This window comes from Solea senegalensis, linkage group LG21, assembly GCF_019176455.1.
Source record: "Solea senegalensis isolate Sse05_10M linkage group LG21, IFAPA_SoseM_1, whole genome shotgun sequence".
Taxonomy (NCBI): domain Eukaryota; kingdom Metazoa; phylum Chordata; class Actinopteri; order Pleuronectiformes; family Soleidae; genus Solea; species Solea senegalensis.
The window spans coordinates 212,501-231,335 of NC_058040.1; the positions used below are offsets into that span (position 1 = coordinate 212,501).

At 39.5% G+C, this 18,835-nt stretch overlaps 2 protein-coding genes across 4 annotated transcripts in view; both read right to left on the reverse strand.

Annotated features, from left to right (window-relative positions):
* Positions 1-5,339, reverse strand: part of agxt2 (alanine--glyoxylate aminotransferase 2) — a 6,267-nt gene extending 928 nt beyond the window's left edge. The window contains exons 1-12 of the mRNA XM_044012063.1: positions 5,137-5,339; positions 4,438-4,526; positions 4,153-4,343; positions 3,947-4,070; positions 3,754-3,848; positions 3,389-3,482; positions 2,966-3,059; positions 2,282-2,382; positions 2,048-2,140; positions 1,682-1,814; positions 668-756; positions 366-515 (exon numbers count right to left, since the gene is read on the reverse strand). Of these exons, the coding sequence (XP_043867998.1) occupies positions 366-515; positions 668-756; positions 1,682-1,814; positions 2,048-2,140; positions 2,282-2,382; positions 2,966-3,059; positions 3,389-3,482; positions 3,754-3,848; positions 3,947-4,070; positions 4,153-4,343; positions 4,438-4,526; positions 5,137-5,224 (1,341 nt within the window). The 5' untranslated portion in view covers positions 5,225-5,339. The remainder of the gene's footprint in view (positions 1-365; positions 516-667; positions 757-1,681; positions 1,815-2,047; positions 2,141-2,281; positions 2,383-2,965; positions 3,060-3,388; positions 3,483-3,753; positions 3,849-3,946; positions 4,071-4,152; positions 4,344-4,437; positions 4,527-5,136) is intronic.
* A 273-nt stretch (positions 5,340-5,612) lies between these two features.
* On the reverse strand, positions 5,613-16,944 carry prlra (prolactin receptor a). 3 transcript variants are annotated; one of them, XM_044012062.1, is made up of 9 exons: positions 16,826-16,944; positions 11,502-11,596; positions 11,061-11,193; positions 10,302-10,471; positions 9,107-9,273; positions 8,637-8,778; positions 8,128-8,224; positions 7,635-7,704; positions 5,613-7,530 (listed from the first exon to the last, which is right to left on the reverse strand). In XM_044012062.1, exons 2-9 carry the CDS (start codon positions 11,572-11,574, stop codon positions 6,463-6,465), a joined length of 1,920 nt encoding a protein of 639 aa, XP_043867997.1. In that variant the 5' UTR covers positions 11,575-11,596; positions 16,826-16,944; the 3' UTR covers positions 5,613-6,462. The 3 variants fall into 3 exon arrangements, with proteins under 3 accessions (XP_043867997.1, XP_043867996.1, XP_043867995.1); XM_044012061.1 differs by having other exon boundaries at positions 11,502-11,610; XM_044012060.1 differs by lacking the exon at positions 16,826-16,944 and having other exon boundaries at positions 11,502-14,485.
* Positions 16,945-18,835: the final 1,891 nt, after the last annotated feature.

Genomic DNA, 18,835 nt, shown 5'->3' on the forward strand with positions numbered 1-18,835 from the left:
CCAGTACAGCTTTGATTGGTCCGCTCACAATTAGAGATGCTCAGCGCTGCTCTGGGTAATGATTAACAGTTAACTGGGTTTATGCTGGACTGTGTTCTCAGGAGGCACACACACACACACACACACTGGTTTGTGCAGCACTTCTTCATTAGGTCAACCTAACCAAAGCATTATCTCTAACCTAAACCACTTAATGCCTAACAATTCAAATTGTCCTAGCCCTAAACTTAACCAGTTCCTCGTAATTTAGGTTTCGCCTCAATAGGACCATGAGGGCTAATGGTCCTGACAAGGTCAGAGTTTAAAGAAGTACAAACACACACACATACATATTGCACAAGCTTGTGGCGAGACCTGCTCAGCACCTTGTCTTTCACCATTTCAACGCCGATCTGCAGCCCTTTCCCACGGACATCGCCGATAATCTCGTACGTCTCTCTGAGTTTTGCCAACTCTGTCATCAGATGGGTGCCCACAACAAGACTGTTCTGCTGCATGCCTTCCTCTTTGATAGTCTGTTGAATAATAGTTCATATTCAGGGTGCATCAGATGGTTTTCAAGTTTTCAAATGGAGTTGCAGTAGTGATAAAACAGGAAATGGGATCAGTCAGAGCTCTCCTGCGCTGATATACAGGGCTGCTGGGAGAAGAGAGGATGAATTCTTACATCGAGCACTGATGAAGCAACGGCACAAGCTACCGGGTTCCCACCAAACGTGTTGAAGTGAAGTCCCTTGCCAAATGACGCTGCAATTTCTGGAAAGCAAACAAGTTCACACCTTCACCCACTGCTGCGCCAAATCAAAACCTCATCCATAAGTGTAAGTCTTTAACTACACGCACAACAAAACACTTCCCGGAAGTGTCGATTCATCTTTACAGTAGTGTTCATCCAAACATTAAACACACATGGTTACATTCACATTACAAAACATCAGGGTTCTCAACCTGGGGGACACCGAGTGTCCAGCTTGGTCAGTAGGGGGCCAGTCAAATGAAAGACAGACCTCAAAATAATAATATATATGATGATCGTTCACATCATTTCAAAATAAAAGCTTTTGTTTTGATATGGAATGATAAATAGTTGACAAAATAAAAGTATTAATGACACATTATGAATCTATGGATAAAAAAACCATACAGCAATAACTCATTACAACTAATAACTTGCCACATGCAGCCCATGGGCCACCAGTTTGAGACCTCTGCCATGCATCCACAGCAGGACATAGAACACATCCTGTAGATCAGCTTTAAAATACTAAAAAGACAGTAAAAGCCAAAGCAACCAGCAACACCAACCACCTCCTTCTGCATGTACTATGGTATTATTTTATCATATAACTGTGACTTTAAAATAATAAATAAATAAATAAATAAATAAAATCACAATATAATGAAATCATTTGTATTCTACTCAAAAAAAAACTGCAAATAACTGTAAATATAACCCCGATGACTTTTGCCGATTGATTTGCTAATTGCATTGTCTTAGAACTGTGACATCAATTTGGAAATGATTTATTGTTCCGCCTCAACCCTCATGGCCACAGGTATTCATAAATAAAAATGACGTGTACAGACCATCATAACCCCAGAGTTATTTTCTAATTCCACAAATCTTTAACTCTTGTGTTCATGCCAGAAAATGTCCTAAAACAGGTGACAAAAATCACACCTGGTGTTGTAACAACAGCTCCCATCGGGAAGCCATTGCCAATGCCTTTGGCCATTGTAACCATATCAGGAATGACATCGTGTCCTTGGAAACCCCAGAAGTGGCTTCCTGTTCGCCCAAATCCCGTCTGCACCTGTTAATAAGCACAAAGTAGATGAAAAAGTATATATATACACATTCTTTTAACAACAAACACGCTGAAATACTTCAAAGTAGGGTTTGATGAATGGGGACAATTTATATGAAGTTTAATCCACATATAATGTGTTCGTTCATTCATGGATACACGCGTGAAATCTAATCTTACAAGTCGTCATTAAGTCCAGACACTAAAATCTTGAACAAAATAAAACATCAGTGTCAAACCTCGTCAGCAATGCAGACCCCTCCCCTCTCTCTCACGAGTTTATAAGCCTCCCTGAGGTAGTTTTTCGGGTACTGCACTGCTCCCCCGACTCCCTGTGTAATCCAAACACATCCACACTCAATAGTTACTTCTTACAGTTACAGTACATCTACGACACACAGTAGAAAACAGTTATAGTCAGTGTTTTGAAGTAACAGTGACAAATATTTCTACGTCACAGCAGGATTTGGCACCTGAATGGGTTCCGCAAAGAACGCAGCAATTCGACTTGAGACACTAGTAGCAAACGTCTCTTTGAGTTGACCAATGTATTGTTCATTTGCCATGCAGTGACCTGTGGGATAAACACAGACAAATCATTCATACTAAGATTAAATCATCAGCATTTTGTTAATACATGTGAGACGCACTTATGAGTGGTATAATGTGGTATATGGTTTAATGAATGCCAAGAGATATGCTTTAATTGACCAACCTGTTTGTTGTTTGTTGTACTGACATTTTTCAGCTTAACAGTTGTTTGTGTTAATGTTGTGTAAACGTACAGATACAGATATGTTCCATTAACTGACGCAGGGTAACTAAAATTCCTGTAAATCGTGAAAGGTTAAAGGTAAAAGAGGTAAATGATCAACAGTGGGAGACACTGAACTTTATACTGGCAACTTGCGTCTCAGCTGCAGGGTTACACTAACCATGACTTTATATATACATACATACATACATATATATATATATATATATATACATGTATATAATCCACTTTCATATGAAAGTGTTTATGCGGGTCTCTCTTCGGGTCAGTTCTTCTTATTGTTTTCTTCACCATTCATGAGCACAACACAAAAAACAAATGGAAGAAGCCAATTTCAGTGACAACTTTGGTGTGCTGTTTCTGTGTGTGTGTGTTTGTGTACCTTGGGCACAGCTACAGTCTCTGATGGTCTGAACAGGAGAGTCCCTGCAGTGGCTTCCTCCCCAAAGACCTCTGAACACATCAGGACACATGGTCTGTTGACAGGGCAGTGAAGCGTTCAGCATCAGTCATGCAGCCATGAAACAGTACAAAGAAATCATTCAATTCTGTTCATCTAAAAGAGGAAAAAAAAACTGAATGAAAATGTCATAAAGTAACTGCTAATGCACACCAGTGCCTTTCAACCTCAGGAATAATATGCTAGTGTTGAGCCATGCCTGAGGCATCCTGTGTACCTAATAAAGTGGCTTGTGAATGTACATGACCATGTTATAAATTCACTTATATTAAAATCAAAACATTACAGTGTCACCTGAAGGCTTTTCTTCCAATATTTCCTGATGATATGCTATTATATACATACATTTGTGCAGCCTGAAGCAGTGGCACCAGGATATCTATATGCAGCGTTGGAAGTGAGACCCATTGCCTGTGGGCTGCCTCCGTGGTATGAGCCTCTGAAAGACACAAAAATATAAAATAAGCTTCTCTTAACAGTCTGGCTCTAACAACATATAGGAATAGAATTTACACAAATAAGATGTTGTGTCCTAAAATGATTTTAAAAACATTATCAAGTGAGAAAAACACTGCCTGTGAAATTTAATATTTAGCCGCACAGAAAAGTCGTCATTGCAGTCTTGTGTTACATCAGACACAACAATTTAAATGTACATTTTTCACACAAGGATGTTTCCGTCTACTGACAACTCGTAAAACATTGTGTACCTGAAAGTGATGACGTCATAGTTGCCCGTGTAAAGTCGAGCCATGAGCATAGCCAGGTCATTGGCTTCTGAGCCACTGTTGGTCAGATATATCACCTTAATAGGGAAACGCAGAGAGGAAAACACTTTAATGTCATCCATCCAGAGTCTTGCAAATACTCGGAATACTTCAAAATGAAAATCCACCACCGAACCTTTAGAGGATCTGGGAGGTAGGAAGCTAGTTTCTCACAGTACTCGTGGAGAGAAGGATAGACGTAGAGGTTGGTTGCATGCCACAGTCTGTTCAGCTGCTGCTCTGCAGCTGCTGTTACTTTCCTGTAGATTATAAACAAATATGCCATTATTTTATCATTATTTTATATCATTATTTTTCAGTAAAGGATATCACAAGCCTTACGGGTGGCAGTGGCCCACACTGACAGTTGCCACACCGGCAAACAAATCCAGATATCTCTTCCCATCCACGTCCCACATCCACTGCATGTGGCCTTGGTGGACAAACAGCGGTTTCTTATAGGAAGTCACCTTCATGGTCATAGGGTTACAGTTTCGTCTGCGAATCTCCATCATCCGCTCTTTGGACATTCCCTGAGCAGTCAAACAGTGTGCTGAAACTGTCACAGAGATAATGATGCTGCGAGCGACAGTGATGTGTTTTGTTTGTTTGTTTGTTTTTTTTTACCTTGTATTCCTCTGGTTTGAAGTTGCATGGAGGCATCGCTGGGATTTCTGTGGCAGAGTATTTGAAGGATGATTTCTGACATGATGCACCTGGGATACAATTGAAACAGTTGCTTATGAAAGTTTAGATGGCAGGATTTAGGCTTTATCCACTATAGTAGTTTTTCATTTCACAAAAAATAACAAACCTGCCTTTATGACAAATATTCAGATAATTGATTATTTTGTAGAATGTGTTGCTGTTTATACAGGGAGGTGTTTCTGCCATGTTATACAAGGAGTGGACAGTTGTGTACCTGCTTTGCTCTGCATTAAGTGGCATCTACCATTCTGATCAAGTCATTTTCTTTAATATCAGAATTAGGACTTTTTTTTCTTAAGAATTCTGAGTTTACTCTAAGAAGTTGATTTTTTTTCGTAGTATATACATAACTGTAATACCTTTTAAAACATTCCTAAAACTGATTTGTTAACTATAGACATGAAATGGACTAGTTTCAGCCTCGTGCACTATTTTTTTTGGCAGCAGCACACACACACACACACACACACACACGAATCGACTTTAAAAAAGTATTGTACATCTAAAGACATGCTGCAGTCATTTCTGTTTTCATCATACTTGACTGCCTGTGTACTTTTAACAGTTACAACTTCTACGACTTAGTTCTGAATTCGGTGAGTCTCCACGGTAACTCACCGACTGCCAAGTGGAATTTGGCCGAACTGAGGCGACAGCGGGAGAGTCGTGGTGAAAGTGCACAGCGGCCACGGACGCAGGACAACATTTTCGACTTGTTGTTGAGGCTCAGAGTGAATCACGTAGACTGACACTTGAGCTTCCTTCTCTCTGTCCGCCACAGTCCGACAGGCTCCTCAGGAAAGCAGCCACTGGCTGTCCTAAAAGTCAATCAATAGTATGAATGACGTCACTGTCTAATTTGCATAATTTGCCATGCGTTTGCTGTCGGAGAGAGAGGAATAACGTCGTGGTAGAGACAAAAAAAGTGAGTAATAAAATACTCAATTGTGTTGAGGACTTTAAATGAACTTCCTTCTGTTGTTGTTTTTTTTTTAATGTCAAACCTCCTCCTTTATCCGGAGGAGGGTTGTACGCGTTTACGTGTCTCAAAAAGTATGCAGAACCAACAGAAAGAAAAAAAGAAGAAGAAGATATTTTTTATATTGATATTTTCGTACTTTATTTACTAAAATAATAACACACAGCTGGTGTCATAACGTTTAAGCTATGCAGTAACAGTCCCTTTATCCTGAATTCATTCACATGTAGTTGTCTGTTTACAATCATTGATCAATCACATCTGTGCCTGAGTGAGCGATTATTACAAAATGGTAACACTAACAAGTAGCTTTACTACACAGTTCTGAGCTTTCTGCTTTCCTTTTCTGAATCCTTTCTTCATCTTTCTGACAAATTGTTTTCAAGTTGCATTTTGTGTATAGTTGGCTAACAGCTTATATACAGTAGTTGCATACAGTACTTACACGTGCAAAAGCATTTTATCCCTGTTAAACAACAGAGATGATGTCACTTTTGGTTAATGTTGTACCTTGCCAAGCCACACACTAGTTCCCCATTCCCAAAAAAACTAAAACAAAAAAAAAAATATACACAAGTATTGAAAAATAGAGCCATACAATCCCTCCTGTCAATTTTCTTTTTTTTTTTTACAGATGCAGTGTTTGACAGATTAAATGTTGCACATAGAAAAACAGAAAATAAAACAGTTGATCTTCAAGATTCCAGCTGATTTTACACCAAAAAAAAGGTGCTAGACATGAACTGTAGAATACAAAAAGAACTGAGCCACAATGACAGCATGGAGAACAACACATCATTTATATAATCAATTGTATAGTTATGAAAGTAGAATTTTTTGATTGAATTATTACTATTTTGCGCAACCATTTTTCACAGGAGTAATCCAGTGTTAGTGTCTTTGTCCCATCTTAAAACAGATCTTGCGATATCCCAGACCGGCCTTTTAGTGGGCTTTTAGTCCAGCTAGTGAGTGGGCAGTGTAAGCATGGCGGCCGTATCAACATAACCACTCACTGCCAGGCCCATTTCCTTCTGGACTATAGGAGTCACTGTAGGAATACAATCAGTAGGCTTCTGTGTAGCAGGAGTGATGTGTGATGTGATGCATCCATTAGTCTCCTGCTTCTCACAGTGAGACCTCACCTCCTCTCCTTCCATTACATCTCTGTGGAGGAGCAGCATGTTGTCACTGTTCAGCCCCTTCACTTTGCTGTAGTCCTGGCACACCTGCGGGCAGCCATCACCACAGACACAGCCTGACTCTACAGGTTGGAGAAGGACCATATCCTCCTTATTGACCCTCTGGACTTCAACATACTCCGTGGGCCGGAGAGCAGGCGACTGTAGACCTGCTTGTTTGTGGCTGATGTTGATGTCACTGTGCGCCTGTAGTTTTCGGTGAGTCTGCGCTTGGGGTTTGGGGGAAGAAAGTTGCTTGTCGCTCGAGTAGAACTCACAATAATTTGGTCTGTGAGTCTCTGTGGTGCTACGGCCAGACTGGGGGAGGAAGGAGGAAGCAGAGCCTGGGGGGGACAGGTTGTCAGAGAGGCAGTGCTGTTTGGCCATTGCAAGTGAATTCATTTGATTCAGTGATGTGGAGCCGCACTGATGCAGCGGAGAAAAGACAGATGGCCACGTCTTTACCCTACCACTGGACATGTCGGGGCTCACAATGTCTTGATAAGCACTGGACAATGTGCCCTCTTTCCAGTCTCTCTGGTGCATCTGTGCCTCCATCTCCATTGGATGTCCTTCGCCATCAGTTTGCCTCTCGTCTCCTTTTGCCTCTCCACACTTATCCATCAGGAGAGTGTGGCTGTCGCAGCTGCCCCGGCCTGAGTCATTGTCAGATGTGGAGCCCTCACATTTCAGACTGTTATGCAGCTCCTTGCTTTCCTCCAGTATCAGCTCCTGTTCCTCGGAGACGTATACCTCTAAGTACTCCACCATCAAGTTCTCACACTTGGATGATGTGGTTGGTGGGAAATCAGGCACCACCAGAGCACAGAAGATTTCATCGGATTTGCCATTCTACACACAAAGAGGACAATCGCTCAGTTAAAAATAAAGTGACACAATATTTTTTTTTTTTCTTAATTCATCATGAAATATTATTTAGTGTGATGCTGCTTTACCTTGAGAAGCTGCTTATCAAATCCCTTAATTTTAGGACCAGGGATTGGTGGCAGAATATAATACTTCAGACTTCTCACATGAAAAAAAAGATATTAAATTCAGTTCCTGAGAGCACTGATGAATATCTGAATCAACTCATTACTTCACTGACCACTATGTAAGCCATTTGACTTTTTTTTTAACTCAGATTATCTCAAGTTGCAGTTTTTGTGTGATGTATATTAAGCTTGTAATAATAATATAATTGGCATTAAAAATAAATACATGCAGATAGTCATACAATTACTAATTACTAATGTGAAAATAATACTCATTATCAAACATTAACATTATATCCTTGCCAAAGAAGACAATCCAAAACTGAAAATGAAGAGCATATGTCTTCTCTGAACTTCTGTAGAATAGAAACACATATATTAACATATAAACAATAGTAACCTAAACGTGGGACAGAACTAGTTGCAGATGGCATCATGGGGGTCCGTCTTTTACCTGTTGCTGTTCATGTGTAAAAAGCACATGAAGATGAGAAAGATGAAAGTGGAGAAGACAGTAATAAGGATCCACATTGACTTCTCTCGGTGGAAATCTGTAAAGCAACATATCAACATTGATGCTGCAATGCAACATATGACCTTTGATTTTTATTTGTCCTATGGTGATTACTGAAATAAAGGTGTTTGATTGCATCATTGTGCTTAAAGGAATAGCACACATTTTGTGAACTATGCTTTATGGTTAGCTTGATATGGATGCTCTGGTATCTGTGTGCTGAGTTGTGCAGCTGGAGCTTCAGTAGACTGGATAATAATGAAGTCAGTGCAGAGGTGCATGAAACCTGTCGTCTCTTGAATGACCACCAGGAGGAGACAAATCGACGTCCGTTAATTTGTAAATCTATGAATCTAATTTCTGACCGAAAGTGACAAAACACCAAAAATGTTTTACTGCTCCTTTAATACCTGTATTGTACTATGCATAAATGTTGGATGATATCTTACAGTCCGGAACTTTGATGTAGTCCGCGGAACTCCATTCACTCCAAAAGCCATGATCGGGCTTACAGCGCACCTGGACATGGTATGAACCACCTGACCGCAGACTGAAAATGTTAAACATCTTCTGCTGGCCTGCAAGGTGCATCTGGAAATACAAGAAGTAAAATGATAGTCAAAGTTCAGATTTAGACAATTTAAAGGAGAGAATGTGGATATTTTAAATTGTAAAACAGAAAACTTCAACCAAGATTAGCAAGCAATCTTACTCTGTCTCCCTCTCTCTCATATATGTTGTAGATGGATAGTTAAGGTATATAATGGGCCCCTTTTTCATTAAAATGTGTTTGACTGTGATCGGATTGCAATCGGATGGCGCCTGACCAGGTGGTTGGAGACACATTGAGACCATATTGAACTTCTGTTCAATGTAAATGTGTAAATGTGACGTGTCTGTCAGTTAACGAGCTTCATACCTCCCAGTCATCTTCTCCCTCCAATTTCACACGGAGCTCGTAGATTAGTGTGATCCAACCGGAGCGGGTGTCAGCCTTCTGTGGTGGTTTCCATGACACACGGAGGTAGGGCCAGCCCTTGTCCTCCATTATGGTCACGTTCAGCTCCTCAGGAGGATTAGGCTTGACTGGAGAGAGGATGTGAAGTGAGAGAGATGATCAGAGGAAAATAGCAACAGAAATGCAACAGAAGTCATTTGTTTGTTCTCGTTTCCTCCTTTAAACAATTGTCACTGCGCGAGGAACTTTCCAACTATTTACTGACACATGACGACAATGCTGAGATTAATGCAAGAACAGTATCTGGGCATTGCGTTATCTTCTTGGAGTCAAGTAGTTCAGCAGTGTGAGGACAACAAAATAGACATTGCTTGTGACTGATGTGTGTATTATCAGGTCAGTGCAACCATAAGAGACAACGGGAAGAGGAGCACATGCAGATAAGTCACTTCAAGCCTTTTGTTGACAAATTCAATACCTGATGCAATATTTATATAGTGCTGTGTACTGTGGAGAAGATTCACCCAGTATTTATATTTAATTACTTCATGTTTTCAGTAAATAAACTCTTGTGTTTTGTCTGTCTCTTTCTACACTGTGTCTGTCTCTGTGGCTGTAAGTCCTTCTTCATTTCTTACTGTATGTACACTGGGTGTTTCTTACACATGTCTTAAATGACCATGTGTGTCATCAGAGATTAAGGAAACATGATAAATTGGGATGCTGGCTTCACTGATAACAATGATGCAGTCATTATTATTCACAATTTAAAATGACATTTTCCAGGCTGCAAATTCTCTTTGAGTATATTTATGTTGTGGCAAAGGTGTAGAAGTGTAGCTCCTCATAGATCAATCTTTCTGTTCATGTGGGATTAGTTCCTCAAACTACCTGGCAACCATACATCTCTGGGGAGGAGGGGAGGAGGGGTGGACAGCGCTCTCCAATATTTTTAATTTGGATAGCAGTACCTATTTAAACTGTAGTTGCATACCTTGGGACACAAAGAGGAGGAAAAAGTGCAATAATTATCATTATTTTATAAATAAAGACTCGCAGAGGAATGATCTGTATTGTTTTACAATATTATTACCTCTTAAATCATTACTTAAAAAAACATTGTTTCTCTACAGCCACAACAGAAAATGTAGCTCACCAATGTAGACCACATCGATATCCACTGGGTCAGAGAAGGAGCTGCCGAGTGCATTGGTGGCCACTACTGTGATGTTGTAGTTAACCCAGATGGATGTGTCATTCTTGTTAAAGAAGCAGGAATTCTCCCCGGCTGTGTGATAGTCAGGACACTCGTACACTGTCTCAGAGCTGCAAGAGAGGCAGGGGCATGACGCGTAACGTAATCACATGTGTGTACATTTGTACTTGACCGCAAAGAACAGCATGTGTTCCTCGTGATCCTCGTATGTGTGGAGACAACGTGACACATACAGGAAGACATACATGGGATTACAGTATGTCCTTGCAGCCAAAATAGAAGAATGGAGTTATCAGTTCCAACAAAAACAAAAGTGGATGTCTGCTACTGTTAAAGTACCTGTGTGTGTTTCCAGTTTCTCCTGTGATTTAGCCTTTTTTAACTGTACTTCTTTATCACTCTCCTGCTATGCCAGTGTCTTGTGTTACCCTGGGTTTGACTTGTCTCTTTCAGTCTTTAAAGTAATTGTCAGATGTTCCAAAACAACTGTCCTTTCTATTGCAGGTGTGCCGTTTCTCTAACACACGGACAATAACTCTGCTGACGTATTATGTACTGTCACTATCTGCAAACACTTGGATTTAAATCTCAGCAGATGCTTTAATGAATGCAGAGTTTATTTTTAAAGGAAATGGGAACATCGATGTTTCAAGAAAAGAACAAACAGGTGCTTCTGCGTGACACACGAGAGGATCTCACTTTTCTTTGCGATAGTACAGGGCATATGTGGTGGACAGTCCTCCATCTGAACCGGGCTCCCACCAGCAGGTGAAAGTCTCTTTTTCAGGAGATCTACATCTGGTCAGCGCAGGTTTCCCTGGAGGGCTGTATTCTACAGAATAAGATAAAATCAAAATATAATATTGACAGTATACAAGATGTGTTATATAACAAACACAGAATCATGCCTTTTGGGTATAGAAATGGAAGCTCACTACGAAAACAAAGAATGACATCCTTTCTTGTGTGAAGGTCGCTTTAGTTCCCTGTCATGCTCAGGAAAGGAAGGAAAGAGTGATGGAGTCCTCCTTATATTACAGTCTACTGCCTCACCATAAGATGTCACTAATTCTTACACACTGGACCTTTAAAGAGGATACTGAGAGTGAGGTTGAACCCTGGCTGCATTTGAACACTTACGCGTTCCTTCAGCATTCGGCGCGAGGAATGGCAGCAACAACAGCACGACAGCTTCCCAAACGTTCGTCATCATGGCACCACCGACGAACCTTTGGCTGTTGGACAGGACCCATAACGGAACAAAAGAAAAGTGACCTGATGCTCGTGACAAGTAACTGGTTTGACTTGGTCTCCCACAACAGTAGAACTGCATGCGGTGTTTTCAGTCACAACAGCAGTCTTTCACCCTCTAAAGGTCACCATTAGAACATAACTAAAATTAGAACTATAAATAAAAAAAACAAATAGTACCAAAATGCACAAAACTTTTTAAAACATAAATTGTAAAAAAAATAAATAATACAAATTTCATACCAAAATGTCTATGAAAGGCTCATGCTGACTGATTTTATCAAACGATTAATAAATGAACTGGCATTACTCACTACACATTACGGAATAAAGCATGTTATAACATGACACAAAGTCTGAATGCATCACAGTAAAGGTCATAAAATCTACAGAGAATGTATGCTGTGTCATTAAGGATTAAAAAACATCCTCTCCATCTCTGAGTCGCTCTACCAGCTGGCTCATGTGGCATGGCTGATTGCATAACCTGTGATCAACATCAGAGACACATAGGGCTCTCTCTCCCTCTCTCTCTCTCTCTCTCTCTCTCTCTCTCTGTCCTTTGAGGATGAATTGAAGCTGCCAGCTGAGGAATCAACATATCAAGCCATTAAGGATCCAGGACAAAAAAAGCTAAAGTATGAGCAAATGGAAATCCAGCAGAGTAAATGTTCATCTGAAACATCTGCCCGTAACCAACCCAAAAACCAACTGGACTCTCGAACATTATTCATCCAAAACAAATCAGGTGCAAAACAGACATCTCTTTACAAAGATGAACATTGACCTGTTACAATGATAATTGACAGTTTTGTGTCAGAGGATCAGTAAAAAAGCAATTGTTTTTTGTTGTTTTTTTACTTTTGACAGCTTTTTCCTTTAATGTTCCATAATATCATAATGATTTTGGCCAAGTGACGGTTCTCAATTATTTATTTTGTTGCCTTAATTTCAATGCCATCACCATGATCTGATAATTGGCATTAAGGCCAAGGCACTGGATTAGCCTCCTGCTGTATATAGCATTCTTACGTAGCCAGTAGCCCAAACTGAGTAAGCTGCTAAGCTGGGAAAGTGCGGGCCAACAGTACAAAGCTACTCCCACGAAGGACAATAGTAAAATTGCATATTATAGTTAAACTATATAGATTTCCATAAAAAACATTAAAAACATTGTTTTACCAGTGTGCATTAGGCAAATCATATACGTATTTTTGGCGGCTTATTTGCTGGCCCACTGCTTCACATTAACAATAAGGTGAATTTATATACTGTAATTGAGAAAATGATATATCCCAAAAGATTCCTGAATGACTTCAGACTCAATATCTCTGGGCATAGAAAACTTAAAAGTGTCTGTTCTGCTGTGAAGTGAACCAGTGATTTTAAAGGGATAATTTTGTTTTTTTTTGGTCTGGTTGTTTGAGGTATTAACATAATATCAACACTAAAATTCCAATGGACCCGCCTATTAGCTGTATACTCACTCCCAGTGATAAGATAACTGTTGTCAAGGACAAAAGGAAAAACAGATATTTACCACTAAACAAAAGGCCCGCCTCATAAAACCTACACCTGCTTAAGTCAATGATACCCTATGAATATGTGTTTGGATTTATCTAAGTATTACAACTTGCCAGCAGAGGACCAGTAGCTCTGTGTCTCTGTGAACTAAAAACACAGGTGTTTCTCTATGGATTTTGGGACAGTGAGCAGTTTAGGAAGTGGCAGACATATTACCAAGAAAGCGTAGACTTAAGCAAGCACTGATTTAATTAGGCGAGGCTTTCAGTAAGTAAATTAGGTTTTTCTTCTTTCCCTGTTGACAGCATCAGTCAGAGTGGGTGTCTGTTCAACAAATAGTCATAGTTGTTATTATAGCAACTCCTCTTAACGACCACACAAAAACCTGAACTATCACTTTTATATGCAACACATATAAAACATATGTAAATGTAAAACAAACAAACTAAATGGAAATGTGTCAGTCAGATCATCATGGGGTTAGGAACTGAAGTCTACAAAGTCTTTAAAGTTCAAGAGGCGTGGATTCATTTGTCCAATAACATCCGTCTTTACAAACATGATGAGTAAGACAATCTTCTTTCTCATGCAGGATCATAGAATTTTACACACATATGGAGGCAGTTGCACCTCTTTGTCCAAGATGATTACGATGACATTTTTAATTGTCGTTTTTCAGTTTTGTATTAACTTACTTTTTTATGTGCAGTGCAAGCTAATGGTACTTTTTGCATATTGAATGCACTTTATTTTAATACTTCATGGTAATATTCATAAAATACAGTGCTCTGTGATGGACTGGTAACCTGCCCAGTGTGTACCCCGCTTTTTGCCCTATGTCAGCTGGGATTGGGACCAGCAGGATAAAGTGGTAGAAGATGGATGGTTGGATATTAGACATTATGTAGAACAGCAGGCTGACATATAGCATGACAGAAATGGGATTTATTGTTCTAGTTCTTGAAGTGACAGATACAAATATTGCCTCTAATTAAACAGGCCATTGACATTGGTAAATTTGGCCATGAACTCTTTGGATAATGGAAGGTGTAAGACTGATACAGTTGATGCCTGCATAGACTGGAAGGGACCAAACATTACACAGGAAAAACTGGTTTGATCACCAGCACCTTTCTAAGAACCTTTCTATGAGGTCAAGGTTAGAGAAGATCAAGTCACTGAGTAAATTTCATTTCAATGAATTGACACATTCATATCGTAAAGTGTAATCCACTGCACTGATTCTAATAGCTTCTAGAGTGGATTTAGACTGTCAATAATCTGTAAGACTAATATTTGTACTAATGGCTATATATGTAAAGCCCTTTATATAATGATCTTATATAAATAAATTTGATTTACATATTTATTTTTACAATTACTGTTTAATATTAGTGCAGGAAACAAACAAAGAGGTTTTCTTCAGTCTGTAGAATATGATGTATATACGTCAGGACAATATCTCATCTAAAATGGTCATTTGAAGCACATTTTGGCTTTAACAAATATTGCGATATTAATCAAATTTGACTAATTTTTTAGCACTAATTTGTACCCTTGAAAGTTGTTCAAGTGAAATTCTAGCGTTAGTTTCTAAATTCCCCCTCAGGATAAATCAGTCACTAGACAATCTGAAAGAACAACAATCTGAGTCTGCATACACAGGCACACATTTAGTAGCAAGCACTTACACACTGACATCCATTTGTGTGAGGTTGTAATATGAGTGCACATACAATCAGCAGGTACGATGAGAGTATTTATGACAACAATTACAATGTTTTTACAACTTTTATACAATGTATAGCCATCAACAACGGGAAGTAAATCATCCATACATCCATTTTCTTCCACTTTATCCTCCACATGAGGGTCAGGGGAGGTGCTGTGCCAATCTCAGCTGACATAGATAAAATACTAATATAAATACTAATAAAAGAAGACATACAAATTCTAATCTTTGTCCACAACATATCATGTTTCTGTTGCACCACTGTTCAAGCTACACTTTATTCCTCGGTGGCCTTCTGTGTTTTTGAAGCCCTCCAGCAGTGTTAAGGAACACCAGATACCCTTCAAGAAATAGGCTAGTTCCATATGGGAAAAAACTTAGTATTTTTACTTGTTTGAGTAGGTTAGCAATGGTTATTGTTGTTCCTGTGTTTAGATCAATCACAGCAATCACATGCTTTTCTGATAGTAGGTGTAATAGTGTTTTAAATCACCTCAATGTTGTGCTCTTATTACACACACAACAGTGAATGATTGCTTTACAGCAGCAGTAACTTGTCATCACTTATGGTTATTGGTTGTGACACATAAAGTGTGTCGCAAAACGAAAATTGCCACCCATGTACCAACCACCAAACTATAAAAGTGGACAGGTTTATTTCTAGCCAAAGCTAACACAGATTATAAGTAAACCTGTACAGACTGATTTGCACTTCTCAGAGCTGTAGCCTTTAACTGTGAGTAATTCAATGAGCATTTCAGAATGTGGGCATGTGCGATGTACTGATTTAGTGGAATCTTAAAATAATAATTACAGCTGTAGTTAGTTATGTAATGTCTGAATCCTGAATATGCAAAGTCCCACGGTACGGCTAACAGTGGACAGAGTCAGTAAACTGCAGGCACCTAACAGTTTAATCCAGTATTGACTTGATCAGCTTGTTGCTCTAATGGTCAGTAACCTCTTTCACCTCTTCCTCGCTGTAGCCTAATCACCCCCCACCCCCCCCACGCCAAAGTACACAACCCACCAATCTGTCAGCTGTCAGCCAGGGAATATATCTTCATCACAAGGTAAACAAAAAGACAATTACCACACTTTCTTGATTCACTTATATACAGAACACCTTCCATATTACTGACCATGACAGGCATCACATATTGTTTGAGTTATAATTTTGTTGCTGACTTTGTTGGCATTCGTTATCCACTACTTTACTACGCATGTGTATGAGATTGTAGGACATTCCTGTTAACAAAATAAATTCTCTAGCCACCCTTGTCCTATCTGTAACCTTCAAAACTAAAAGATTAAAAGCAAACTGATGACCGAACCGAATACTTAAACCAAGTCTAAACCACCATCAGGCCCTCTTAAGTTGTGGAGAGAGGCAAAATATTTTTAATACACACACGCACACAGGTTTCCGTGACTTCAGATGACATTAAATTGACTGACTTTAATTTCCTGGTGACTCACTCTAACCTTAACTACTTACCACTGGCCTAATCATAACCCTGGCCTTAACCTTAGCCTAACTTTAAAATTTTTTAAAAAGTCCCTACAACATAAGGAATACCAGGAATACCAGGAACACAGTATTTTATCGTATCTGCATTTTACTTGGGTTTTTCGTCTTATGACACTGCATTGACGTCCATTGTTCATTTGGACAGCCTAAAAGTGTTATCCCTAACCTTAACCATAACCACAGTTCAAATTTAACCAGTAGCCTCAGAAATTAGGCTAATTAAGACCAGGTTTTGGTCTCCATGAGGACTACTGCTCCCGACGAGTTCAGTATTAATGCCAGAGTCACAAAGTGTTGCCAAAAACCAAATGTACACACACACAAATATAATGTCAATATGACAACATTAACACCACTAGTGGTCAGTTAACAGTCCGGTATGGTCCGGTCCGAAAAACTCTCTCTGTGAGCAGTGTCTGTACTTACTACCATCTATCTGACTCTTCAATCTCTGCCTCCGTGCTTCAGACTCGCTGACTGCTCCCCGACGAATTATCAGCCACCCGGTTAATCAGCTGAGCTCTTCACCAGCGTAGTAACCGAACATCCCCTGGTCCTCCGCTCTAACCATCCCAGACAGGGCGGGGCAGAGGAGCCCAGCCTCCGCTAGAACACGCCCACCTGACGTCGGAGGAGAGCGTTGCAACCAGGTCGTGACCAGTGTTTAACATTATGCTGCGTTTACTTGCACGAATTGAATATACTAGGTACATTTTTATGAGTATCATAATAATAATAATAACAATGATAAAAAAAATATTTTTACATCACTTTTGAGTAAGCGATTTGTTCAAAACAAAAATATAAATGCAACACATTGGTTTTTGCTCCCATTTTCCGAATACCTTTATACAAACAAAATGCTTATTGCACACTGTGTTCGAATTCTGTCATTAACCTCCTGCTGTAATGAGCACTACACCTTTATTACTCTAATAATCCATCTGGCAGGTGAGACTGTTTGTCAAATTTTGCAACACTGAGGGGCCGTCCACACAGAAAGGGGTGTAGGTGAATAAGTTTTGAGTCATTTTGGGGGGTTCCATGTGGATGGAGGAATTTCCTGAAACCATGCCATGTTCACAGGCATGATTTTTAAAACGGCAAAGAAAAAGATTGTTTATGTTTGGCTCTGTGTCCCTGTGGCTATGACCTTATTGTTACTTGTTGCAGCTGAATATCCTTCACTACATCCTTCCCATCCAAGTGTGTCGGAGAACCTATGTAGCCTTCAGTTAGCATCAAAACCATCCGTCCAAATCCATTTTGGGCTTTTTTTTGCAATTTTGTTACTGAATTAACCAGGATTTTTGTAAAATGTGCAGCTGAGTTCAAGCAAATTCCAAGATTTTGCTTCTCCTACAGAAAAAGATGTCAGATTTTGCAGTTTTCCCGATTCTGCTGTAGCTGTGTAGTCTCTGGGTGTGTTTACGAAGAGGTGGAAGAGCGAGGGCATTTAATAATTTTATAAATCAAGCTTAATGTAGTGAAAATCAATAACATTATCAAAGCTAAAGATCTTGTTTGTAGTTCAAATGTGACAATGATTGTACCTTACTTGTTCTCTACCCAAGATTTTCAAGGCATGATTGTAAAGACCCTCTGGGGGCTGAACTACAGACTGATTGGTCTGAGACCATTGATATTGACTTTGTCTGACACAGTAAATCGCAGTCATTTTCTCTAAGGAGCACATTACCTAATTCCATCAGTGTATACAAAGGCTGCTCAGATTATGGTGCTCAGGGTTTTAAACCATTCTTCACTCTGTTTCCTCAACCACCCCAAATATCTATTAAAAAGCCATTAAAAGCCTTGATGAAATTGGATCAATTAAATTACCCAAAAAAATGTATAACCAATGAGACTAAAATTACATCAGATTACAGGGCTGGAATATCTTTTAAATCTGCAGTGATCCGACAACATGCAATAGATCCTGACTTTGATGCAAAACAATGAAATTCATGTCTCAATATAGGACAGCACATGGCGCATATTTGCTGCTACCTGAGTGACTTTTCCTCCCTCTACTTATGAACAAATATTGTAAAACACGATGTGACCAGAACCAGAACACCGTGCCCTGCTTAAACACTATCTGTACTTTCACTGATTCCTCTTACTCTGGCTGTAAACATACTAATGTCTCCCAGTGACATGCCCTCTCTCCCTCCCCTGGCCTTCCTCCAAATTTGTCAAAGACAAGGATCAGAAAAGAGTGGACAATTCCTGCATTGAGCAATTGGTGATGCTAGATATGAAAATGTACACCACATTCAGATTAAATTTTGAAAACACAAAAAATTCTTGTTCATATTGTCACGGCAGTAACAAAAGCATGCTTGAACACTCTTTCTTATTGTGAGTGAGCCTTTTTGTATGCAGCATTTCAATCCAATGCAATTGTTATGTGGCCAATTCAACTATGGGTGA